The sequence below is a fragment of the Batrachochytrium dendrobatidis genome (assembly GCF_000203795.2).
Source record: "Batrachochytrium dendrobatidis JAM81 unplaced genomic scaffold BATDEscaffold_2, whole genome shotgun sequence".
In the NCBI taxonomy this organism is placed as follows: Eukaryota; Fungi; Chytridiomycota; class Chytridiomycetes; order Rhizophydiales; genus Batrachochytrium; species Batrachochytrium dendrobatidis.
In genome coordinates, this window is record NW_006281100.1 from 223,835 (window position 1) to 249,870 (window position 26,036).

At 39.7% G+C, this 26,036-nt stretch overlaps 10 protein-coding genes across 10 annotated transcripts; 4 read left to right on the top strand and 6 right to left on the bottom strand.

Moving 5' to 3' along the window:
- Positions 1-7: 7 nt before the first annotated feature.
- BATDEDRAFT_34355 (uncharacterized protein) lies at positions 8-2,162 on the bottom strand. Its single transcript, XM_006676706.1, has 7 exons — positions 1,935-2,162; positions 1,705-1,755; positions 1,317-1,628; positions 970-1,234; positions 792-887; positions 416-695; positions 8-338 (listed from the first exon to the last, which is right to left on the bottom strand). The coding sequence occupies exons 1-7, from the start codon at positions 2,071-2,073 to the stop codon at positions 30-32; spliced, it is 1,452 nt and encodes a 483-aa protein (XP_006676769.1). The 5' UTR covers positions 2,074-2,162; the 3' UTR covers positions 8-29.
- Positions 2,163-2,751: 589 nt separating this feature from the next.
- BATDEDRAFT_86519 (dioxygenase BNA2) lies at positions 2,752-4,552 on the bottom strand (the record flags this gene model as incomplete). The annotated part of the gene is made up of 4 exons (XM_006676933.1): positions 2,752-3,324; positions 3,397-3,721; positions 3,858-4,114; positions 4,361-4,552. 4 exons carry the CDS (start codon positions 4,550-4,552, stop codon positions 2,752-2,754), a joined length of 1,347 nt encoding a protein of 448 aa, XP_006676996.1.
- A 1,526-nt stretch (positions 4,553-6,078) lies between these two features.
- On the top strand, positions 6,079-7,282 carry BATDEDRAFT_22689 (uncharacterized protein; the record flags this gene model as incomplete). The annotated part of the gene is made up of 2 exons (XM_006676541.1): positions 6,079-6,555; positions 6,674-7,282. 2 exons carry the CDS (start codon positions 6,079-6,081, stop codon positions 7,280-7,282), a joined length of 1,086 nt encoding a protein of 361 aa, XP_006676604.1.
- A 237-nt stretch (positions 7,283-7,519) lies between these two features.
- Positions 7,520-9,533, bottom strand: BATDEDRAFT_22690 (uncharacterized protein; the record flags this gene model as incomplete). Its single annotated transcript, XM_006676542.1, has 5 exons — positions 7,520-7,630; positions 7,759-8,310; positions 8,395-8,679; positions 8,757-8,888; positions 9,039-9,533. 5 exons carry the CDS (start codon positions 9,531-9,533, stop codon positions 7,520-7,522), a joined length of 1,575 nt encoding a protein of 524 aa, XP_006676605.1.
- Positions 9,534-10,012: 479 nt separating this feature from the next.
- Positions 10,013-13,334, bottom strand: BATDEDRAFT_34356 (uncharacterized protein; the record flags this gene model as incomplete). Its single annotated transcript, XM_006676707.1, has 2 exons — positions 10,013-12,409; positions 13,265-13,334. The coding sequence occupies 2 exons, from the start codon at positions 13,332-13,334 to the stop codon at positions 10,068-10,070; spliced, it is 2,412 nt and encodes an 803-aa protein (XP_006676770.1). The 3' UTR covers positions 10,013-10,067.
- A 179-nt stretch (positions 13,335-13,513) lies between these two features.
- Positions 13,514-16,593, bottom strand: BATDEDRAFT_86118 (uncharacterized protein; the record flags this gene model as incomplete). The annotated part of the gene is made up of 7 exons (XM_006676934.1): positions 13,514-13,996; positions 14,132-14,313; positions 14,384-14,475; positions 14,573-15,299; positions 15,410-15,626; positions 15,821-15,952; positions 16,522-16,593. The coding sequence occupies 7 exons, from the start codon at positions 16,588-16,590 to the stop codon at positions 13,625-13,627; spliced, it is 1,791 nt and encodes a 596-aa protein (XP_006676997.1). The 3' UTR covers positions 13,514-13,624.
- Positions 16,594-16,772: 179 nt separating this feature from the next.
- On the top strand, positions 16,773-18,335 carry BATDEDRAFT_9328 (uncharacterized protein; the record flags this gene model as incomplete). The annotated part of the gene is made up of 8 exons (XM_006676433.1): positions 16,773-16,904; positions 17,038-17,162; positions 17,330-17,398; positions 17,469-17,645; positions 17,720-17,745; positions 17,834-17,926; positions 17,999-18,086; positions 18,161-18,335. 8 exons carry the CDS (start codon positions 16,773-16,775, stop codon positions 18,333-18,335), a joined length of 885 nt encoding a protein of 294 aa, XP_006676496.1.
- Positions 18,336-18,507: 172 nt separating this feature from the next.
- On the bottom strand, positions 18,508-19,633 carry BATDEDRAFT_31308 (uncharacterized protein). The gene is made up of 4 exons (XM_006676677.1): positions 19,547-19,633; positions 19,369-19,455; positions 19,045-19,277; positions 18,508-18,876 (listed from the first exon to the last, which is right to left on the bottom strand). Exons 2-3 carry the CDS (start codon positions 19,420-19,422, stop codon positions 19,065-19,067), a joined length of 267 nt encoding a protein of 88 aa, XP_006676740.1. The 5' UTR covers positions 19,423-19,455; positions 19,547-19,633; the 3' UTR covers positions 18,508-18,876; positions 19,045-19,064.
- Positions 19,634-23,416: 3,783 nt separating this feature from the next.
- On the top strand, positions 23,417-23,758 carry BATDEDRAFT_6368 (uncharacterized protein; the record flags this gene model as incomplete). Its single annotated transcript, XM_006676422.1, has 1 exon — positions 23,417-23,758. A coding segment is annotated over one exon (342 nt), but the record flags the coding sequence as incomplete, so codon positions are not given.
- Positions 23,759-25,003: 1,245 nt separating this feature from the next.
- Positions 25,004-25,946, top strand: BATDEDRAFT_15792 (protein-S-isoprenylcysteine carboxyl O-methyltransferase). The gene is made up of 3 exons (XM_006676490.1): positions 25,004-25,250; positions 25,337-25,456; positions 25,564-25,946. Exons 1-3 carry the CDS (start codon positions 25,151-25,153, stop codon positions 25,911-25,913), a joined length of 570 nt encoding a protein of 189 aa, XP_006676553.1. The 5' UTR covers positions 25,004-25,150; the 3' UTR covers positions 25,914-25,946.
- Positions 25,947-26,036: the final 90 nt, after the last annotated feature.

Sequence of the window (26,036 nt, forward strand, 5' to 3'; positions counted from 1 at the left end):
AATAGTTCACTGATAGAATATTATCGTATTTATTTAACGTCATACAAGAGACTGGAAAATTCCAGCAACAGCAACTCTGTGTAGCATTCCATCTGAGGTTTGTTGAGAATACGCTCAGCAAATCGTCGTCCATTTTCGGCAATACGTCTGGCCCTGTCATCATTGTTTTTGGCCCATTCAATCTTTTGATCCAGATCACTAAAATCCATTTCAATTGGAATATAGTGTTCCCATGGAACAATCCATCTTTGGAAAAATTCATCAAAGATGGTAGCTTTGAATACTAGAGTCTGAGATTCGAGTAGCCTGAAAAATCTACCACTAAATGTGTTTCCGTCCTGTTCATTAAAACCATGAAACATTGAAATAACATCAGTATTGTATTATTGAGCAACTGTATGTTGGATCCACTTACCACATCCAAAGCGTATTTGTACTTGTATACAGTCTCGAATGGCTCGTGGCTGACCATATGAAACTGCTTAGTCATTTCATTACAGTCATCTGGCTCGCATTGGATTGCATCAGTCAAAGCAACATCATAGAGCTCAGGTTTTTTTTGAATCGCATCTATCATTCTCATTCGATGGAACGTTTTCCAATTCCCATTCTGATTCCATCCACCAGTTGTTGATCCACGCCAGTATGCTTTGGGTAGTCTATTCTGCCATGGATAGCTATCCGCTTGTGAAGATCTAGCCAAAGACAAAGCATTATTATGACCCATAGAAAGTTAGCTTTAAACAGAGATTGTTCAAATGGCAGTCATACAACCAGTTAAAACTACATACCCTCCTGCATATAGATGATAGTAGTAGATGGACGGTATTAAAATGTCTTTAAAACAGTTTGATATCCGCGATTGAGACAAGATAGGAAGTAGCATACTGTGCAAGGCAATCGCACACTCAGCCTGTTAGTACAACAGCAATTCATCTAGTTTACAGTAAATCTAAAAACACAGTTTACCGAGTATAAATATTGGACATGGGCCATTGCAGATATCCATGGAATTCGTGTGGTTGCTGGAGTGGTTTAGTAGGACTATAAACGTGACAGCTATCTTTCATGAGTTGCAAATGCTCGCCTCCATTAGCCCTAAACCAATTTGGACTCTCGCTCGAAAGTTTGTTGGGATCGGCTAGTGCAGTGACCATTCTAGGACCATCTCTATTTGAATTGAACAGAATGCGAGGTTCATCCAGCTCGTTTAAAACAAGATCCATGTCACGAACTGTTTTGATAGACTGGTAGACACGAACTGTTAGATTGGTCTAGTCTTGGCAATTACCGAGTATAACCTATACAGTCAATACTTGCGTTTTTAAAAATAGGATTCCACTTTCCACCAGCATCAGCAGTGCCGTCTTTGATATGTACATTGAAGACTCTATGAGTGCCATCTTTGAGAATATCCAAACGACGACGAAACTCGTTGCCACCCAATTGGTGATATGGAGCAAGGTCTTCCCATATAATATCATAATCGTCAATCAAACATTTTTTTTCTATGGCACTTGTGAACCAGTCAGCATAGCCTTTTGGTGGAGACCTGCCGAGTTTAAGTTGATATTTCTGCACCGCATCTTCAAGCGTTGTTGATTGACGCTTTAATAGACCTTCTAGACCTGAATGCTTGTCAAATGAGTAAACATGTTCATTCAAAGTACCATCAGCTGGCTTGCCATTCAATATCCAACTTACTAGGATCATTCGGTTTGGATGGGTCGGCTATCTTTTGCTGCATCATGGTCCCTAGATACATATCCTCAATGTTAGTACTAGTTATCAAGCATAATGAAACAATAGAATCAAGCGCCTGCATGGCCATTCCATAGCAGGTAATTGAATATTGATTCTGTAACACTTGCGTGAATACTGATGGAAAGTTTAGCCGGTACAAGCCATGGCTTGACCAAATATAATCTACAAACCTGTAAATGGTGAATTCTGTAGCATCAACACAGTCCTGACCAGAAACATTGCTGCGATAGCAATAGTAACCAAGACAGCAATTCCTACTCCTCGTCTATAAGTCTTGTTGCAGCTCCTCACGTTTGCTCTGGTGTTCATGTTGCTTTTCCAAGTGGTAGTTGTTATGATTTATGTATTGCACTTGGTAGACTACTCGAGTATTCCAAATACTAATGTAGCCGTATTTACGCAAAATGGAGTACTAAAAAGTGCATAATAAAATACCAGTTTCATGACATGATTGGTGTCAATTCCTACCCAATTCACTGCTCAGAATTGTAAGCGAGCTTTTAGTTGGTCAGCTATTTTCACATAAAAATTCAACCTTTACACTACAGCTTCAATCTATTCCACACTCTTGACTCTTATTCAGCTCTCCTATTCAACTCTCTTGTTTTACAAACATGGTGACAATTGTTGCAATCATTCCGTCTTGAGCACAAACGTATCAGAGTTGTATCGACTTTATCAACCTAATATTTGCATTCAAATGAATTTGACGATCGTACAATGCATGGCTATGTCAAAACAAAAGGTTTTGCAAGTATAGTTTGATTATATTCATAATGGGCGTTGTGTTTAAATATTGGCTGCATTCGCCTATTAGAAATTGGCATCTTCAATTCTTCAACTGCTATTTATCCCAGAGCAAAGTTGTGCAAGATAGATAAATAGGAAATATTATCAGTACCATTTTTTAACTTGGGTTCAATATAATGGAAATGGCTTATCCATCAAAATTATTTCATTTGTGATTGTAACACATAGGTGAATATATTACGGAAGCAAAATAAGAGCATTCACAGTTTCATCTCTTGTCTGCTTTAGAAATGGAACCAAATCTGTTCCACCTGTTCCTACGCAAACCCTTGATGAGCTCTCGCCTGCAGCTGCGGCTGCCTTTTTGGCTTGCAGAACAATGTACATGGCAGTAAGACTGATGTGCGCGTCTCTAAATTGCTTGATATTATCGACTGCTCGATTGAATTGCACAACAGCTGTATTGTCGTCTCCAGAAAGTGACGCTATGTGTGCACGAATAGAAGGGCCGTTGCCAAGAGCGCGTAGGAAGTTTTGATGATCTTGTGAGAGTGATTCTCGCATCTCAAGCATTGGATTGACATAGTGTGGCTTGGATGGAAATCTAGCTGGAAGACTGCTTTTAGAATCAGTAGAAAATGATGGATTGGATTCATTTAAAGTGCCATGCATAGGTACATGGTGAATGTCGAGTCCAACATCGAGTGTATGGATTAACGGGCTTTGACCAGCACTAGCGCCAGCATACTTTCTCCAGGTTCCAATCAAGCCTTTGGGGTTGGGAGTTTCCAAGTTGACAAACTCGTCCATCTAAAATTTGAGCAAATAGTCAAGATGAGTCACAAATTATGGCAATGCCAAGGTATGATCCAGTCTACCCACCTCAGTAACCCCTTGATAAAACACCCCATTAGGAACATCTTGTGAGTTTTTCGAGCCTCTAGAATAATGACGAAATCGATTAAAGAATATATCCGCATCGCACTTTTCATACATGCGTTTCAGAAGAGCGGTTAAACCCTCGGTAGCATTTGAAATTGTATACAATGCGGAAACTAGAGCAGTGTGATCTTTATCTAAAATAGCCTGCTGGGCATCTACTAATCCTTTAATGGCCGGTGCTCCTGCCGCTTCAATCGCCAATGGCACCAAGTAAAACCATGCTTCATCAACTGTTCCGGTGAATGTATGAGATATAGCAATGTTGCTAAAAATATTGAACAAGACCTGATTAGCCAATCTATCAAGCACACTCTAATGTATCATTGGCTTGCATCCAACAACATCATGCTGTAGCAACAAAGAGAAGCCATAAGCACGCGGTTTAAAATGATAGCACTCACCTCAAGTCTAGTGGGCCATCTGAATCTAGTTTGTACCAGTTGGACAGCTCAACTGCATAGTACGACATGACTGGTTTGACAAGAAGTTTTTTGGAAACAGTTATCCAAGGAACTGCCACACTTTCCGGAAGAACAGATTCAACCTTGTCGATTTTAGGAAGACCAATGATATACGAATGAGCAATAAATGTCAAAACCAAATGTGCTCGTTGCCATTCGCGCTTGGTTTCTAACTGGTTGACATCCAACAGTGGTAACTAATTGATAATGGGAGAACAAAAGGTTAGCCAAGTATACAATCAAGTGGTTTTTAGATTGAAAAATCCAACCCTTCACAACTGTGCAGTCAGGTATAAACAATCGTTTAACATGACAAGATAGTGAGTTGCCACTTGCCAAGCAACTCAAAAACGATTGACAGCATGGACAGTGCAGATGCTTGACCATGCAGAGCTCAACAACAAAAGACATGCTGCAATCCATTCAATATCAAAAGATATTACCCGTAAAACCCATGAGCGAAGACTACTCGAAATCATTAGTTGGTGTAAATGGTCCATAATATGTTCCCATGGATGAAACAAGGCAGGAAGCCGCTTCAAAGGAGGGGAGGAGAGAAACCCATTGACTGGGTCAATGTCATAGTCTTCGAGTCTGGGAACACACTGTCCAATATTGGTCAAGAATGGACTCATCCGAATGCGATACCAGCGTAGTCGTAAATGGTTGTAATAAAGCCAAGTGCGGTAGTTTCACCCGATAGTAAAAATGGGAACTCGAAAACTTTTAATCGTTTTATATTTGGCAAGAATCTAAATAAGCATCATGTCGGCTGAGCGGACAAGATATTCCGCCAATATCAAATAAGCCAAAACCTTTACATCGCTTTCTTGGTCCGAAAAGGGTGATGTAGGTATATGTAAATAAACGAGTCGAGCTAATCTTGAATGGAGAAGCATCAGATGTGAGCTGGATTATCATTTTACATCGTTGGTGCAATTTAATTTTCTATTGGGCTTGAAAATAATGGAATAGTTTTATTTCAAGAACGAGATGACGTTGAAATATTCAATTTTAGTCATATGTGAACTAGCAAGTGTTTTCAAGATGAGGCTAGCAAAGAGTTGAATAGTAAACCTTTTAGTAATCAATACATCTGACTGGAGCAGCCCATATATGTGCATTTAATTTTTGCATCAGTGTTGAGTAGCTGTAATGAATCCTTTCTAATTTTTATCGCCAATCCGCACGCTGTTTGTTGAGCGGTTGGTAAACCATGTCCAATGACTTGACTGCTTGTAGAATGGAAGTTTAGAGTAACGCGCGTTTGGAAATATTCCACGTCACTGTAGGAAGCCGAAATGCTACCGCATTCAAACTCCTCTGACCAGTCTCCAAGCACAGCGACCATCATACGAGTCACACAATCAAACTATAGTTTTAAACTGCTTTGTTTAGACCTTGCACTTTGCCTTTGTATAGCCATACGTTGTACGGTCGTTGTATTCATTCATTGTAGTCCAGTAATTAGATCTACCGTTTGGATGTTCTCGATAAAAATTTGGACACATTTCTCGCCCATCTGTCTGTTACTCAGAAATTGGATTTTGTACGCAGCATTGCCATCAAGATCATTGACATTGTTGGTCGAGACATTTGGGCTTGGTAAAGGTCCATAAATAGGTTTGCAACACCTCGTCCAAGTTCTGACGACTACAAGGTTGTTGTATATCCAATTTCAATATCGTCATTGTCTTTTTTTCGCTTAGTTTGTATGTTTGTCATGATACCTCAAAAGTGTATTTCTTGCAACCTTGAAATTTAATCAATTTTTACAAGCATTACTCTGAAACCCCCAGGCCATCAATAAATAGTTTAATATGTTTGTTTTCATAAAAAGGTCTGATATAAAAGTATAATTTCATATGTAAACGACATGTTTGGAATGCTAAAAATGGTCAAGTTTTTACAGCCGTATTCAACAAAACGGAGCACCGAGTATAATAAAAGTTGTGAAACGATTGCCAATTTACTGGACAATAACTGGTTTTGAATCACTTGGTCGAGGGTTTCATCAAGTCGTTACCGTATTGGAAACATGCCAAGACTGTTTGATATTCTAGTGCCACAAATAATCTTGCCGAAACATTCAAACCCGACTTTTGTAAATTGAACTATATTCAACTATCAAACCTTTCCCAGTTCATCATTTTCATCCAACATGATCACTGAGGGTGTTCCTAGTTCCTACTTGGTCCAGCCTGGATTTTTGATTGTCTTTCAGTTTGTCATTGTAATCATATTAACAAATATAGCCTTAATAGTCTACGTATTGTACACTCTTTCTAAAAAAAATCAATCAGCCAAAAGCTTCAAGATTGCCATCATCTTGCTCAATATGATTGCAGTGCTTTTACAAATTGCATGTGCTTTCTCTACATACTCTTATAGTCTTGAAGTTTGTTACCTCTGCAACATATACGAGATTTCATTGGCATTATGTCTGGGGGGAATGTGCTTACTGCAACTGGAGGTTCGGTTCATTTTCGATATTCTGTTTTCTAATAGTCATACAGCTACATGGTCCGATTTTCAAAAAATAAAACTAAGAGCAATAGTCATCTCACTGCATCTGCTGCTGTGCTGGCCAGAGTATCTTCACAGAGTGCTCACAATCAAGGACTCTTGGTACATCACTGTAAGTAATCGCTTTACAAAACGGTTTTTTGTCACTGTTGATATCCTTTATTTACACTGCTTGAAATCTAATTAAATTTCATCATGCACTGCTTTTTGACCCTTTTTTACGATCTTAGTGGTGGATTGGTGGCTTGGGTATTCAATCTGTTATTCTTGCCTGCTTGAGCGTATTCCAGGCCTATAGCGTCATTAATGCGCTTCTCAAGACAACTAGAAGACGATCGAGCAAATACGTGCGCATAGCGCACCGTCTTTTAATGACTGCGATCATATTGGTCATTGTATTGTCATTTGCTTCATGGGCAGCGTCTATAGGAGCCGGCATTTTATTACGCAAACCAGATATAGAGCTTAATCGATTGGGAACGCTTGGCGACCAGCTTTCTGTCAGTGGCGTGGCTTTTGAAGTTCTTTTTGAATCAATTGCCTTGCTAGTTATGATTGATCTAGTAAGCCGCGAAAGAATGTCGGACAGTAGCAGCACTACTATGACTGAACAGTCAAGGTCCATACAGTCACACTCTAGCAGTGGTGCACACAGTGAAACCGTACTGATCACAGTGCTTGAAAAAGAAGACCGTGCACCACATGCATCTGCTGCTCGGGCTGATAGATCCAAACCCAGTATATTTGGCAACAGTGTAAATACTAGTTTTATACGAAAACTAGATGCACGATTAAACGATTTAACTCGGGGATCCACCTCCTCCCTTGATTCCAGATAGCATTTTGTACATTCATCGCTGCATTTACGTAGACAACATTTTTGTATCCTTACACTGGCTGCCTCTTGTTTCGTAATAAATCATGGTTAAACATTCATTACGCTTTCCTACTACCAATTGACCACTTTTTAATCGACATTCTCAATATCTGGAGTTGCACACCGTGTAGAACCATTTCTATTAAATTGTTGGTGGGTTTGGAATAGGTAATATGAAAATGTATATCTCGTGACATTGCTATTGAATGGTTAACAGGTCATATTGAATCAATAAATGCATGACTTTGTCAGAGTCTGAATGACAATACAGGCCAGTAAATGTGATGAAAATGATCATTTCATGAAATAACTATTTATTATGCATTTTGGCACTTTTACTAGTAGTCCACTTATATAAATACGGCAATAATATGCCATGTAATAAATAATGGGTATGCACAAACATTACGACTTTGATATTTAGTGTCTAATGCTTACTTTTGGGGTGGTATGCTGCTGTCGTGCATCAAGTTCCCCTAATAGCGTGCCTCTTGGAAAGACTATTCTTGTTGGCATAGAGTATGTTGTACGGTTCCTTTCATGCATGTCAATAGTCGGTGTGTTGTTGTTATTCAATACTACCAGCGGCTGTGGTATAGATGATCGTGTCGAGTGAGATGCTGCAAGTGAAGCTGTTCGTGGTGGTATCAATCCCTGCCCTCGTGATACATGGGGATGATCTCTAATAGGCACATGTGTAGAAAACGCATACGATCGCGATGATTGGCGTGGACTAATATATACTTGGGGTGTATTTCTATCACAACGATGCATGTTCAACTGTTGTGGGGGTTGAAATTGATTATTAGGTCTTGGCTGAGTGATCGTCTCTGAATTCTGACTAAGGCGCAACGCATAAAGTGATGCCGTTGCAATAACTGCACGCTCAGCCGAATCTAGTCGCTGCTGTAGTTGTAAATTACGCTTTTCTTTTTCCATCATATACAAATTCAATGCGTGCACAACAATGGTCAAAAAGTGTGGAAATAACTAGCAAGAGGTTGAATGTGAAAATACTTGGGTTAGCTTGTTTTTATATACTTTATAAATGTATGCAGTGTACATGTTACTTACCATGGCAATCAAAATGTATCCAAAATTTAATGGTTTTTCATCCCAAAATATAAAATCAGCACATTCGCCTGATGTCAGGTTAAAATGGTACTGATCGAAACAGGGCATGAGCATGGTTTGAATTCCTCGCACTCCTGATATCGGAAATGTCAGCACAAATCCAAACACTGACATGAAAAAGGGATCCCCATTGAATGACATTGTCATGTACATCAATACGAGAGTATCACATAGCCATCTTAGTATAAGCGTTGTGATATAGAACAAGCTTGCCAACCCATTTTTCTATTTATAAAGTGTCAGTCTACGTATTTGCATTATGGTGTGCTATATAAGCTCAATTCATAAGATTGGTGACCTACGTAGATAAGTCCTGCTCGACCAAAGCAAGCAAAAATAGCATACATGACTGGAATGACAATCACAAAGGTCGAGTTTGTGCCCGAGTAGAGTATCATGACGCCAGATATAGCTGCCAATGCAAATGCAAATATCTACATTTCAAGCGAATTTGGGATTAAAAAATAATTCTTGGTTAGTATCTGGCTAATCAAGTAGTATTGAGTAGATGAATGTATTGAAATTCTATTTTGAGCATATATGCTTGTATTATTTTCAGTAAGCAACACGATTGAAAAACTCACTAAATCTACTGCGATGAGCACCAACGAGAGCCGTTTCAAAACAGCCAGAGCATGACTTTTAGAGTTGCTGTTGTTTTTGGTAGGATACGGCGGGGGATCTTCGTTTGATGGCGAATACGATGGTGGGTCGATATCTACCGATTGAATCTCGTTTGCATTCGGCTCCAAAGAAACTGTGTCATGTGTACGCACCGTATCAGCACAAACAGGCGAAATCAGTATTACATCCAAAGTTGATGAAGTACAACTTGGTTGGCAGAGGTAAGCTTGAGGTGACACAGGAGCCATATTTACAAAAGACGATTCTATATTTTCATTGGTGGGCATTGACACTACTTCAGATATAGGTTGAATCGCTTTTGTAGCTGGCCATTGCTCATCGCGACATTGGGTATCCACAGTATCATGAGCACTTGCTACAGCGTCCATATTTATGAAAGTAGAAGTTTCATCTAAACTGGCTTGCTTACTTGCACTTGCTGTTGGAGTATGCATTCTAAAACAATTTAGACAGGGTAAAACTTGAGATGCGTTTTGTCAAAATAGCACTTGAATGTCAGGTGTAATCACTACTTTTTACGATTAGTGACAACTATTTCTAATGGATTCGATTTAAAGCGCAGGTGGAACTGTATGTTCAGACACTACGTATCTCTATTTAATAGCGAGCAACAATTATCTCCAAACAATGGATTCAATCTTGAACGCGTCATATTTTATCCATTCGTGCCAATTCATGTTGTAAAACTAGCTTCTGATATCCGGGCCAAACAGCGTGGTAAAGCCTTGGCCATGTGTTACTGTATTTACACACCAGTGTATTGCTTTTTAAAACATGAATAGCCGTTGAATTGGACGTGGATAAGCAACCACTATGTTTCTGTTCAAGCTTGAATGGCTGGGTTGATTTGCTAATTATTATTTTATAGCAAAGCATGCTGTTTATCCTTGTCAACTTTATTCATACTCAAGCAGTCAATTTAGCTAGAACGAGTTTATTAAAAATATACTAATTTTGCATATTAAAAATTAACGTCCAATGGCAGGTGTATCTTTGTGAACCTTTTTCCATTTGGCAGATTCCTTGCACCATACCATCATGTTATCCGAGATATGCGACACAGCATCATCGTCTTGTACCTTTGGTTTCAAGTACCATGGATCTACAGGTAAAAGTGGAATGGGTGCATGCTCCGGCAAGGCTGATGCTCCAGGTCTATGAATACCTACCCCGTTTTCATGTGCCTGGTTAGTTCTATTGAAGCGTGGAAACATTGGCCCAGATGAAAACGATGGCGACGCTGTTGTACTAGATAATGCACCGCCATCCTCAACATGCACTTCTGGGATGTCTTGAGCATGTCGGCTCCTATATTTGATTTTTTGGAACAATCGGATAGGGATACCTAGTGGGGGCCAACGTGTGCGTTTAAGCACAGGTGCAGGTGAAATCTGTGGTGATAGTGGTGCTGAATGCCGCCGCGAGTAATTATTTGGTGGTGTTGGAGTCCTATACGCCAAACCAAGAACGGCATCATCATCACTATCCGTATCATCCAAGGCATTGTCAGATAGTTGCGATACAACTTCTTTTTGATGACGGCCCGGATAGACGGTATAGTTGCCGCCAAGTTGATCAGTGGAGTTGCGACTTTCTAAAGACATGCTGGCCATACTGACAGATGCCTCGATACTGTCAACGTGATTAGGCTGTATCACATCAGTATTGCTCAATGATTTTTGAACTGGTGCAGACGAGAGATTAGATAAAACCCTCAAAGGCACTTGTGAAGTAGATGAGCTAGTATGAGTAGTTTGGTAAACGGTGCTGGAGTTGGGTATGGCGCGAACATCAGAATTGTGCTCGTATCCCTTATCAATATAGTCAGAATAAAGCGCTAGAGTTGGAGATTCCTGTTTAGTAGTAATGACTGTGGTTTTGGTGATTGTATTGGGGTTTGAAATAGTGGCAATCGTAGGTGCAGCTACCATTTCTGGGTGCATGTCATCTATGATGGAATTAGTCACGACCGACATACCGTGGGTGCTAGTCGAGGTAGAAACTGTATCCACTTCATGAATGATGGATAGTTCCTCCAACGACATGGATGGTTTTATATTTGATGCTGCAAGCTGACTAGACGTCAAATGTCTTGGAGCATTGAGCGGATACTGGGGATGAGAGATACGACTGTGATGGCGATTTTGAGCAGAGGGCTGATCGGCAGACTCTTGCTGCAATAATGATTTAGACAGATGATGCAACTGGGGAAGCTTTATTGTAGGCTGCTGCTGCAATCGTCTTTCATGGGTTTGCCCAGTTTGCGATTGACCTTCCGTCATTGCTAATGGTCGTCGCCACGCGTATTGCATATCTGCTGCAGGAGCATTGCCACTAATAGCTGATGAAATAACGGTGCTCGACACAAGCGAACTTACATGCGATGTTGGTGAAGACGGCAAATTTGGATTATTACCAACATCACTGACTACTGCAGATTTCACAGCAGTTGTAACGGCAGCAGGTGGGGATTGAGATGGTGATTTGAGAGTAAATCTAGCCGAGTCAATGGACGTAGATCGAGCAGGAGATATGGGACTAGATGGAGTATATGAATTTTGAGAGTGCCTTTGTTTGAGAGTTTGAGATGCAGCGACAGCAACACTCTTGAATTTTGCTAACCGGCGACGTGCAGCAGCAGAATCTTCAGCATCATTCACAAGGCAAACTTGCATTTGATGGTCAATGGGAAGTAGTGAGCGAGCAGGCTGAACTATTTTAAAAAGCAAACTGGCCCATGCAAGGTATTCTGTTGAGCGATCGGCTTGAAATCGCAAGCGTTCAGTTGAAGCAGGAGGAGCAACCAGTAATTCAAATAAACAGGCAGTGCCAAGATCTTCTTCACTTACAAGAGCCACATCAGCATCTAACATAATAAATTGTGGAAGAGCATGCAGTGTGGTTTGTGGAAGATCTGCACTCATGTTGACTAGAAACGGTTTTCCCAGTAGAACTGCATGAGTAACTTGAGCCAATACATGCATACCGATGTTCGTACGGGCTACAGCTGCAGGAATAGCGTGGTCTACGGTCGCTTCCTTGTGATTTACTTCGCCTCCACCACTGCCACCAGACGCTGAATTAGCACCATTATTGATATTATGAGAGTCGTTACCGACAAAAGTTGTTCCTGCTCCAAGAGAAATTTGGTAACGGCTGAGGATACGAGTCTGAATATGTGCAATGTGCGTTAGGGTAGTGGCATGGCATACCATCAGAAATCGACGACTGATGATTCCGAGATGGCCTGAGCGCTGACTCACTATACCTTCACGTAAAATAGGTTCATTATTTTCTTGTTCTGGCTCTCCTGTATACAGCATTATTCAATCGGTTAAACAAGATTTAATTGTAAGAGAAGAGCTAAAGTTGATGGAGTAAATGGAAGCTATATGAAATTCTTATGAATAGAATAGAAAACTAGAGCTGAATACTCTTTGTCCGTATTTACGTAAAATGAAACACTAAATAGGGGTATCAAGATGCATAATAAAATACCAGCCTCGTGATATAATGGGTGCCAATTCACGCCAAATTTACTGGACAGCATTGTGCACTCTGAACCCCTTCTTCAAGTTTTCTAGTCTTTTCTCATTTTTGTATTAAAGACTCGACAAATGCTCACAAATGTCCTAATAAATCCCACATTCTCGACATTTGTTCAATCTCCAACTCTCTTTTTTCTCAAACCAAGCACTGAATGATTGGTATAGAAACAATTGCATCCTAAGATATGCAATCACTGGTTTCTTGAACTAAAACACAGACGTATGAGATTTAGAATACAGAAACATGAACTGTATAGAGTCGAGTCTAATATCTGGATTGCAGCGTATGAATCTAGTGATCGTACAATTCATGGTTATGCCAAAAGTGGAAAAATGGCAATTTGTATTTGATTTGTCGAGTCCAATTAGCAAGTCATGTTGCGCGACCCGCTCTCGTTTAGTTTCATGCAAAGTTTGAATCAAATATGGCTGCATTCCAATCGATTCAAAATCAACCGTCACCAATAATGCTATCAAGGATGCATCAAACTATATTTCAACTGTAATTTCTAAATGGTATTCTTAAACAGGAGTTTATCCCAATACTGCATGTATAGAAATTGAGTAATTGTATGGCTAGCAAATTAGTAAAAACGAACTGTTTCGGTTTCTTGTACCTTGACATGCTTGGAACAATGGCACTGTATTGGTAGTTGCAGCAAGAACTCGTGCCGTGAATATTTCCATTGGTCCTTTGAAAAAATGGATCAAAATAATCTGTTTTGAATAACATCAACAAAGCCAGTGTTTTTGATATATCCAATTTGCTATCCTATAAAAACATTCTCAGCTTCTACTCTTGCGTCATGAATGCACTGCCAACTCTATGTGACTTTTGTTCAAGATGGTTGATGCTGTTAAATTTTAAAGTCATTCTAGTCTAATGCATTCAATCTGAAAGCAAAATAGTGGCCTGGTCAACCAAACCAACTTGAAGATTAAGTGATAGAATGCAAGCAATCCATATGTATTCAACTTCAAAATGCAACAAACTTTTCGGACATTTGATCAGCAACGAACAGAGAATTTAGGAGGTCGCCATAAAGTGTAGGCCAGGTTTCAATCACACGTCCAGTATCTGGCACTTCTGAAAACTCGAGAAGCCATGGATTTAAATCTGCATCCAATATTACATCTGCTCCATACATGGACTTCACTTTTACATCAGCACCAAGTGACTCTAGGCCATCTCCATTTACAGCGGCTTCTACTCCATTGCGAATAACTTGGAGAATGCGTGGTAGTATGTCCTTGTCAAAAGAAATGGGTTTGGCTGAACAGGCTTCAATCCGCGTCTTAAGCTCTGGTAACGGGGATTTGACTACATCCAGTTGTCGATATCCCATTACCTGAATACACAATATCGACACGATTATTTGTTAGCACAAGTGACAAATATGAAAATTGGCAAGCTTTGGATAATACTTGACAAGCCAGTATCAAACTGTAAAGTCAAAGGTTGATGACATAAAATTAAAACTCACCGTAAAGTGATGAGTAAAGCTGTCCAATTGCTCAAGATGAATGTCGTATGGAACATTGGATTCACGTGAGTAGATGGCAGTCGGAACTGTATATAGCTTTAGAGGTGACACAGATTCGATAATGACTAAAACTCGCAGATCAAATTTGGTTTTGCCTTCTAATAATGCAGGAGGATGAATATCTAGTACATGTTGGACAAAAACATAAGTACGTGACAAGTTGAATTGATAAAATAATTCCAAAAATCATACATTTTGCAACAAGTTTTGGTCCAGTAGCGAGTTGCTTTAGAATTTCAGGTAAATCTCGGCTAACAATGATGCCTTGACTGCGCGTTCCATTCCTGGCACCAGTTTTTAAAATATTTCAGTTTAGACTATTCGCCTTCTACAACACATACTGCATATTCTAGATATTCTAGATATATTAATGAAACATACCATGGTTTCACAATCCAAACATTATTTTTTGAATTTTGAGATTGGCATGCTAAAAACATGCTTACAAATTCATCGACTTCCCAATTCAGGTTGAATGATCGTGGATACCATTTTTTTGAACCAAGGAGTCCCCAATGCTTGTAGATGCACGCCTGCAAACGATCCTTGACAACCAGTGTTCCTTGATTAGGAAAGTTGTTGTAAAATTGGTGATGCCCAAGTGAATTGTAGTGGTGTTTCTCTGCTGTCCAAAAAATATCAGCATCGGCTGTACTAGTAGTCAATTCAAACTTTGATCCACGTAAACTGTCTTTAAATAAATGCTTTGCAATATCTGGACTGTATACAAGATACTTTTCCTTTTTCGGTAGTATCTTTCTAGTATAATCGACCGTCTTTGTCTTGGAATCAATTTGTAAAGCCTTGACATCCAATGCGAGATTGTCTGATTTAGCATCTACTTGTTGAGTCGAGGCTTTAATTTTTTCAGATAAGCTCGAGGCAGGTGGCTCTGACAAATGAAACCATGCAAATGCAAGTGATTGACGCTCTTTTTTGTTTTTGCATGACTGGAGATAATCCCGAGTCAAGGGTTCGCCCGATTTGATAATACGATTTGGCCAAATGAGATTAATTGGTCTCATTCCATACATATCAAAAAATAAGCAGCAGTTCATGTTGGGCGTATCGGAGTGGGCCATATTCAAAATCTTTTCTCCTGGAACATCTAAATATCAATACAAAAATAAGTTTAATGAAATGAATTGGATGTGTTGACTATTCTAAACAATACAAGTCTGGATCTAGTGAAACGTAGATACGTGCAGTTTCACTTACACCACATGAACTGTTGAGTAACTTTTCCCTGTTCTTTAGTGACTGATATGGTGTATGCATCAGCAATAGTCCAAATTGCAGAAGCTAGTTTAGATGTAGTAGCTACGTCCATGCCACGCCGACTCAAAACCAAAGCCATGGCATCCACATCCGATTTGGGTGCTGTATCCAAGGATTCTCGAAGATCCCCATCTGAAAATGTAAATATATGATCAAGCTAGTTGATTGAAAACATGCAACAAATATTTAACCATTGTATATTTAAAATAAAATAGGCAGTCATTGCAAGATGAGTATAGAAAAGTATTCCATTTTACGTGAATACAACAGTAAATTGAAAGACTGACTGTTTATCTGGCGTGGCTTCAAAGGTGATCGAGTGTACCATGAGCTGGTCAAAAAGCAACTTACCACGAATACTTGTCCATCTGGATCCAATATTGAAGTGCTTGATTCTAATGTGACTTGATGTCGATCGGGATCAGACTTGAGCAACTCAAGCTCAGAAGGTTCACTATCCCAACAAAGTTTTCGATGGATAGACTAGAGATATAACATAATTTAAAACTGTATTAATGTAAAATGAAACATGAATGTCAAGTGCATGATAAACAGTCATTTTCAAACGATTGACATCATCAAATTTACTGGAAGCACTATGCCATATCAACAAATGGTCAAATTCCACTAGTATTTCTTTCTTTTCAACCAAACATTGAATGGTTGGCATAGGAACAACAGTTGCAATCATTGTTCACTTCAGCTAGAACGCGAGCGTATGAGATTCAGGATACATGAGTGTGTACAGAATAGTATTAAGAGTAGTCAAATCCAATATCTGGATTATAATGAATGGATCTAGTGATCGTACAATGCATGGTTATATCGAGTGAAAAGGACAAAATCTAAAACGATGGTCTTTTCAAACCAGTTTGATTTTTATATGATGAATGTTGTGTTTTGAAGAATTGAGAATGTCTATTGAAGAAACAATCAATCTGTAATAGCAAAGTAAAATGAATATCCAGCTTTATTCTGCTTTAGAATAAAGTCACTGCAGGATGAATATAGAAAAGTGGCAAGACGCTACACAATGCACCTCAATAAAATACCTTCCATAAATGCTTTGGAATGGAATCTAATTGCAGTTGATGAGACTGAAGAAACTCGGGGAAATGCATCTTTACCAGTTGATTGCAGTCGTAATTCTGTAAAATGGAATTAAACAGCAGCGATAAAATGCATTTTAAACCGCCAGTCTCGAATGATTGGCGCCAATTCCACCAATCATTTCATGAGATTGGCTGCTTGCCGATTTCCTCGTTTCGTTTCCGTTTACGTGAATACAACGCAAAACAACCCAATGTCATTGAAGGGAAAGACTCTTTTTATTACTGGAGCGTCCAGGGGTATCGGACTGGCCATTGCTTTGAGAGCTGCCAAGGATGGTGCCAACATTGCCATTGCTGCCAAAACTGCCGATCCCAATCCCAAGGTTAACCCAGATCTAGCATCTAACCCTTGATTCTATCGAGATTTATAATAAATATCAGTCTCTGATATTGCATTCCACAAAACCATGCCAGTAATACTGACCGCCTTTTTAATTATTTTGGATAAATGATCAGCTTCCAGGAACAATTTACTCTGCTGCTGCAGAGATTGAAAGAGCTGGCGGCAAGGCTCTACCAATTGTATGTGATATTCGATTTGAAGACCAAATCGAATCAGCCATTGCCAAGACTGTCGAGCAGTAAGGCATATTTTACTATTGCAACTATATTTGTAACATAAGTCGATATACCAATACTGATCTTTTATTTTGTATCGTAGGTTTGGAGGGTATTATTTTGCATGAATACGACTGGAATCAGTTGGTGGAAGATGTAGAAAGCTAATACAAATCCCTCTTGTGCATAGAATTGATATTGTCATCAACAATGCATCTGCTATCAGTCTGACAAACACTACTGATACTTCAGTCAAAAAGTATTACAACTGCTCACGCTTCAGTTTATTGTGGATTTTCAAATCTGACAAGCTAAATTATATAATCTAGATTCGATCTCATGAATCAGGTCAATGGAAGAGGTACATGGATCACTTCTAAACTTGCTTTGCCATATTTAAGACAATCAGCAAAAAAAGGACGCAATCCGCACATTCTTGTCCTTGCTCCTCCGCCAGATCTACGACAAATGTGGTTCGAAGCCAATGTTGCTTACACCATGGCCAAGTAAGTTTGGTTATGCATTGTCTACATAAATCTTGGATTGTATGCGTCTAATGATACTATTTGTTGATGAATAGATATGCCATGAGTTTGTGTGTTATCGGTATAGTATATTCATAGCTATACTGAATATCTGTTGTGGCAATCTGGTTTGACTGCATGATTTGAACATTAAATGTCGTTTTAAATAGGACTTTCTGGAGAGCTTGAGCAAGATGGCATCGCTGTGAATGCGCTTTGGCCCATGACTTCTGTTGAAACATCTGCCATGGCAAACGTTATAGGTAAATCTTTGCAGCAAAATTTGAAATAGACTATTTGCTCACATCACTCGAAATATTTTGGTACACGATAAGATCCAAGCAAACTGTCAAAGAGTCGAGCAACCGATATAGTGTCAGATGCAGCATACGTTGTTCTTAATCAACCCAGCACATTATTCACGTGAGACTATATCTTAAACTTGCGCTGATTTATCCATTCAATGCTTATATTAATCATTTTTTTGCCGAGAACAGTGGACACTTTGTTATTGACGAGGTTATACTAAGACACCAGGGCGTAACTGATTTTTCAAAGTACAAGATAGATCCAAACTGTCTTGAAAAAGATCTGACGCCAGACTTTTTTCTTCCTCCTCAGCCTTATAATATGCCTCCTCCCCCACTTCAAGTGCTCAAGGCTAAATTGTAAATAAATATTATTTTTACAATGCTTATTGTCAACGTGATGTCAAAATGGTTTGTTTAGCATTTTGCTTGGCCATCGTTTTTAAAAACTTGATAAATAAACATTTGAGCCATTTTACGAATAATCAACATAGTTGGATAGATTTTGATTTTTTGATTTTAGTCTGAATATTGTTCGGGTCGCTATTTTGTAGAAACAGATGGCAGACTTAAAGAAAACCCAGACACCGCTTTCAGGAAACGAGGGTTTAAAACAAGCTCTAAACATATCCAAAGATAAAGAATCTCCAGGCCGTAGCAAAACAGTTTTATGGAAACCATGGGGAAAGTCTACTGAAACTCTCGCCACGGCATCATCCAACTCTCATCTTAACGCGATTTCCAGTCCAGTCAAAAATCCACCAACTGGATTAACTATCGGAACTGCTAATGGAAGTATTGAATTGGGGAGTTCTGGTGTGTACTCTGCGACTTCAACTTCTGCCATGAGTCCTACTGGACTTCCACCTGAAGAAGTTGTAAATGCTCGGTTTGAAGTGTTCCTTGTAAGTTGCTTCATCTGATTTGTCTTGAAAGCATATTTATTGTCCAATACAAATGAGTTGCTTGAATTCATACGCCTACGCAGTCATGGTGTAGTTTAATTCCATCAAATCTCGGATTGGTTTAATATTTGTAAACTTTACTCGAAAAATGCAAATAACAATATTTAGGCTGAACTGGCTCTTCCTCATCAAAAAGCTGAGCAGATGCGAGGCATGCCGTCAGCCAAAAAATGGGGGCTTCTTATACAGCGGGAAGAAAAGTCGAATCCCATAGATACTCCTGGCCGACTCTTGTACGAGCCAGGCGCGTATGTCACACTTTTACAGAGTGGGTTATCTTCTAGTGAGCTTGCTAAGGAGCTCCAATCTTTGGATGTTGCCATGCGTACACAGCCCATTAGGTATGTAGTCTAAAAACTCGCAATGATTTGTATATTTGTAGAGCCTAGACAAGTAATTTACCATTGTTTATACTGGCATTTTAAAATCTAGCTGGGTCAAGCAATTTCTCGACGGTGGAGGTTTGCCTGTTCTTTTGCGTATCATCACATCCTTGTGCTCCAAGAAACCTAATTCAAAGTATGTAGACATTTAATCGAGTCACATGTATCTTGATGCAAGTAAAGCTGTCACAGCTAATCAATATTTCAAATCGATTGGTGGATAATAGTGTCACAAATGATGAGCGAAATGCACAGATTTACTGTATTCGAGCCATGAAGGCACAAATGTCAAGTGCTGCTGGTCTATCTGCTTCGTTAAATCATCCAGATGCCGTCAAGGCTCTTTCTCTAGCCTTGAACTGTGCTACGCTGCGCACAAGATCCATGGGTATTGAGGTTCTTGCTGCGTTATGCCTTATTCCACCAAACGGACATTCACAAGTAGTCCACGCAATGGACTACTTTCAAACACTAACCAGTGAGCCAAAGCGGTTCTCTCTACTGGTTCACGATCTTGTCAATCTGGAGCTTGAAAATGGACCTGAAGCCACCAATTACCGTGATTATCAGGCTGCAACCATTACATTTTTCAACGCTCTTTGTGGTTCACCAGATGAGATAGAGGTTCGCATGGCATTACGAGCTGAGCTGGTTGATCTTGGCTTGGTCGATCAAATCCCTGCATTGATTAAATTAGACAACGATGTGATTAATACTCAAATTTCTATTTTCCAAGAATCTGCTGCAAATGACTCCGAATTGCTTTCGGAAAGCATTTCTAACAGTCCTATCCAGTTTGATAGTGTAGATTCCATTTTTTCTGCTCTAAAAAATCAAGCCATACAGTCGGATGCGGAAAAGCTTTTGCTTCGCGTTCTTCAAAATCTGATTCTACTTCCAAATGACTGCTTTCGTAGGTGAGTTGTTCAAAGCTAATTTTTGCCAATCAAAACGAGTACCTTTTGATTGACAATCTCAATTACTCTGTAGGAAAAAATATTGGGAATTTGCGGCGGTAGTATTGAAGCAGTTTTGTTTGCAACGACATGGTTTGGCCCCAGATGCAGGACGTCTCAAAATGGATGTCGATGCAGCAATTGAACGACTTACTGAACGCGAGACCAATCAGCAATTCTCAGGCTTGGGATCTATTGCCGACTTGACATCTCCAGATGCACCCGATATTACTAGACTTGATTTTGAATCGCGTCCTACAAGTATTGAAAACCTTGGAAATGAACTGGCTGCATCAAAATCCAGTGCTCCACCTGTGTCTATTAAACCTGTTAAAATAGCTACTTCAGTCAACTCTGCTCCTTTACTTTCTGCACCGAGCAATGCTAGTGAGGGTGTAAATGGTGGTGACCTTTCTTCACCTCTTTCAGGATCTGCAGGTCCTCCTCCTCCACCACCTCCTCCAGGATCTGCAGGTCCTCCTCCGCCTCCACCACCTCCAGGATCTGCAGGCCCTCCACCACCACCACCACCTCCAGGATTTGCAGGTCCTCCTCCGCCTCCACCACCTCCAGGATCTACAGGCCCTCCTCCACCTCCTCCACCTCCAGGATTTGCTGGTCCTCCGCCTCCACCTGGCGCGAAAAAGGGAATGGCATTGGGTTCATCTCTACCAGTAAAACCCAAGCTCACTCCCCATGTAAAAATGCGACAAATCCAATGGACAAAAATATCTACAGACAAGGTGCAATCCAGTCTCTGGAAAGATTTTGGCATGAGTGCATCAGCTGAAGAATCCATTCGTCGCGAAAAACTCGATTTGAAGGAACTTGAATCCATTTTCCAATCTGCCTCCAACAATTTTGCAGCTGGCGCGGGTTCAATCGAAGATGTGGCTTATGGTGCTGGAGTGAGTTCGCCTGGTGCACGTGGGCCTGGTGATCATGACTCGCCTTCAAAATTAAAATCAGTGACTGTATTGGATATGAAACGAGCCAATAATGTAGATATTATGCTAGGAAGGGTCAAACTGTCATATTCAGAGATTCGCGAAGCATTACTGCAGATGCAAGAAGACAAGATCTCTGAAACTTTGATCAAGCAACTTCAAGTCAACAAGCCAACACCAGAAGATATTGAGCTCATTAAAGAGTATACTGGTGGCAAGGACGCCAAACTTTCAGCGCTAGGTAAAGCCGAGCAGTTTCTCTGGGAGGTTTGTGTTTTGTTTATGTAAATGTTGATTAAACTATGTTTACAAACCATGGCAAGATGACTAAAGCGTAACATGCTGATATGTATAATATTGTAGATTAGCAAAGTACCGCGTTTGGATCAACGTCTTAATGTGCTCAACTACAAGCTAAAGTTCCAAGACCGTATTATTGAAAATAAGCCTGTAAGCAGTAGTCTATACAAAAATAGTGTTTTATCAATAGTGTTTGTTTAACTGATAAAATAAATGAATGATGTTTAGCAAATCGAAGCAGTCATGGAAGCCGCAACACAATTGAAGGACAACAAAAAGATTGCTAGACTGTTTCAAGTGATTCTTGCTATTGGAAACTATATGAATGCTGATAGCTCTGCCAAAGGTGGTGCATTTGGCTTCACACTAGATTCGTTAACCAAGGTGATATCTTGCCATGGTATTGCTTAAAATGTAGCGAGTTTAGTTACTAATTATAGTATCTGAACATGCAAATCATTCTATAGCTTGCCGATGTTAAATCCAATGATCGCAAAACATCGCTGTTGAATTATATTGTTTCGACTATTGATCAAAAGTTTTCGGATCTGATTGATATTGGCCTGTCTGGTTCTGTGCTTGACCGTGCAAGCAAAGGTATGTCTTGCTCAATTGTGCGTAGCATTAGTGCTTTATTTTCAAAGTAGTGGATAAATAGCTAATATCCCTGTATCAAGTATCTCTGGTTACCATTTCACAAGAGATCAACGAGCTAGTGAGAGGGATGGAAGGTCTTGAACGCGAGCTACAGCATCCAGATACTGATACTAAAGGAGATATGCTCAAGCCGTACATTGAGGTTGATAACTTTGTATTACCAATTGATTATAAATCTGTGTATTTCCACTAACATTTGCACTATATTAGAAATTTGTCAAGTCTCAAAAGCAAGAGCTTGAAAAAGTAGTTACAATGCACAAGAAAATGGAAGAATCGTTTAAAAAAGTTGTAGAATACTTTGGTGAAGATGCCTCTGCTACTCCTGCATTATTTGCTATTTTTGCAACATTTTTAGTCCACCTTGATGTAAGTTGATGCATTTCATATTGACAATCGAATGGTTGGGTTATAACCATTTGATTAAACGAGCAATGTAATGATTTAATCACCTAGCGTGCCCGAAAGGAAAACATCAAGTTTGAAGTGATGAGCAAATCTGGTGAGAAATCTACAAGACTTGCAGAGAAGGAACAAGAGAAGCGCAAGCTTAAAGAGAATGTCAGCAAGGTGATCAACTCGGACAATAAGCAGATTATGGATGATTTGATCTTTGCTTTAAAGACTGGAGATCACTTTAAACCTCCAACAAAAGTTAACTCGGACATACCGACTAGAAAGCCACCACCACCACCTGTGACTGCACCCAAACCCTTTTCTCTGATCCCAAACCCTATGAAGAAGCCTTGATTATGTTTTGAGCTTCCTGTTGCGTGAAATAAGCTTTAATAAACCAACTGGTTCTTGCAATGAATTTGATGTTGCTTTATTCAAACAGCAGTATGAATCAGGTTAACAAGCGTGTCCGGTATCAACATGGCTTGGAAGGGATGCAAGAATTCAAGTCTTGCCGACTTGATGAATTCAACATTTTTACCACCAATATTATAATCAGACATGCTTCGACTACCAGCAGTTTTACCCCACCTACTCAAGGCATCCGCAACATCTGGGACACTCTACACTTTGGGAAATATTGTTGATCAGGGCTTTGTGCAGCCCCATTTCTTCCCACCTAAAGCCAAAGCAGTTTCTCAGCATTCGCTTATTGGGGATATCAGCATGAAGCAGGCAGTAAAATTTGGTAAGGCATTCCATAATGAGTGACCTGTATTTGAAATTCATTACTATGCATCTGCTACATATTGATGCGTCTTTTTTATACAACTTGAAAGGTATGATAGGAGCAGTTGTTCATGGGCCGTATTTCTATACAGTTTTTAGAGCACTGGATCGCATATTCGGATATGGCCGGAGCATAAAAACCACCGTTTTTAAATCCCTTTTTACACAAGTGGCATTCACTCCACCCTTTATTGCTCTTTTTCTATGCATGTCAGCAGTAATGAATAACAAGGATGTATGGACCACACTCAAGGAAAAGTTTATCCCCATCAACATCAACAGCTGTCTTATCTGGCCATTTCTAGGCATAATCAACTTTCGATGGATTCCACCGAATAGACAGTTGATATTTATCAACGTATGTGGCATTGGATGGAATACCTACATGTCATTCGCTTCTAATGCTGTAGTGGTCTCGCCACAACCGCGAACCTCGACCAATATATAAATATATAAATCATATGAAGCTGTGCAATGACTGAACTCAAGATTAGACAGTGTTCAGTACTGCAATGTCAACCGACAGTTTACATTAGATGGACATTTTCATTGATGCCAATTGGCAGAAAGCACAACGAATCTTGATGATTCCATGACAATCATTGCAGGACAAAACGGTTATTTTACGTGAATACGATTGCAATTTGTAAATTGCAGTCTAGTCTGAATCTCAACACAATCAAGCTACAGGATGGTTGATCAACCAACGCCAAATGCTTCTGCTGCTTCTAACAAAAGCAGTCAACCAATAGTTGGTTTGCATGCCAAATCAGCAGCATGTTCTGGACCATTTGGATTAAATATTTTTGATGCAAGACATACTGCTCAAAATGTGGCTGCCAATGCATTCCTATTGGGAATAGTTGCTGGATACGGCATGCTCTTATCTGCAATGGCTTCGAATTTACATTCTGGAGTCCATGTGTGTAGTGCTATGGCAATGTTTGTTTCATTCGAGTACATTCAATCCGCCATCCTTGGTGAAGCCGAGTCGCTGGCAGGTAGCTATCATTAGTCATTAGTGATATTTGCATGCAATTAGTGGTAGAGTGCTGATATAATGGCTCTATGAATGTGCTAGCCTTTTCATTTCCTAAACCCTATGCAGTTGTGCTACTACTTGCTGTTGGATTTTTTGAGAATGCTGTTTGGCAGATCTTGCTTGGCAGTAGTCAGAGTCATATGTCTGTCTTGTTGGCATATATTGGCAAGTATCGATCTGGTCGTGTATAATGTCTGACTATATTTAAACAAATCTAGCAATTTCTTTATATGGATGAAATTAACCTTCTCGATTACTCACTACAGGCTACACTGCGTTGCTCATCACTCAGATCTTTCGTGTCATTGCACGAGTTGGTCCGCTTATGAAGTATACTCAAATCAAACCATTCGTTACAAATTCCAAGTTGATCTTTCCGTAGGGCTTGCAAATTGCTGCTGATTATATCTGGATCACACTTGTCACTCATTCACATGCTTTATATACCTTAGATATTGGTCAGATGCATGCGCTTCATCGCTATTTTGGTGGGTTATGTCTGCTCAGATTGCACAACGTAGTATAATTGGAGTCGCTCTGGTTGTTTATCTCAAAGATTTGCTGAAATCCTCAAGTGTCGATGCCTATGTATGGCCTGAAGTCATCAAGAATAAGAATTCTTTTCGTGGATTTCTTGGCCTTCCCCTCTATGATGGTTTGCACACTTGCCAAAACATTGCATCGTATGCATTTTGTCTTGGGTTTGTTGCCGGATGTGGATGTGCCATTGGAACATTCACGGTCATGTTTCGAGGATTAGGAATATTTTTAGCTAGTCTGACTACATTCCATATTATGGAGTATATCACCACTGCCATGTTTCAGCCAGATACCAGTTTAAAATGTAGGTTATTTTGAATCTACAGAATTTGAAATTGCATTAACCTTGCTATTTGTATGTGGTTTGCTTGGTTTTATGAATGTATTTAGCATTCCTGCTCAACCATAGCCCCGAGTATCATATTGCGATGGCAGGTGGCATTATCGAGTTTCTTGTTGAAACCTTTTTTTTCCCTTCGTTCAAGGTGTTTTCATGGATCAATGGTTTAGGTATATGCAGCGTATTTATACTTGTTTCCAACTACTGTAAATGTCTGAGCAGGATAATCTCTAATCTACTATTTTTTTACTTTGCTTTTTGGTTAAATCCCAAATAGGATTTCTCGTTGTGATTGCATCACAAATACTCAGATCGGTGGCAATGATTACAGCGGGATCGAATTTCACTCACTATATTTCAGAAGACAAAAAGGAGGATCACATTCTCATCACAACTGGGATATATGCATACCTTCGTCACCCATCCTACACAGGCTTTTACTATTGGTCGCTCGGACAACAGATTCTTTTAGGAAATCCTGCATGCTTTGTTGCATACATGTTTTGTCTGTATACCTTTTTCAACTCCAGAATACGGTTTGAAGAAAGAAAGCTTGTCGAATTTTTCGGTGATGTATACAAGGACTATCGCAAAACTTCTTATGTATTGATTCCAGGTATACATTAGCGGGTGTTTTTAAATAAAGCCGATTTATGCTGTACATCCTTACGAAAATGGGGTTTATTAGAGAACCATTTTTGATGGGAATATTCAACTGCAGTCAAACTCCAGATAAAACATGTGGCTCTA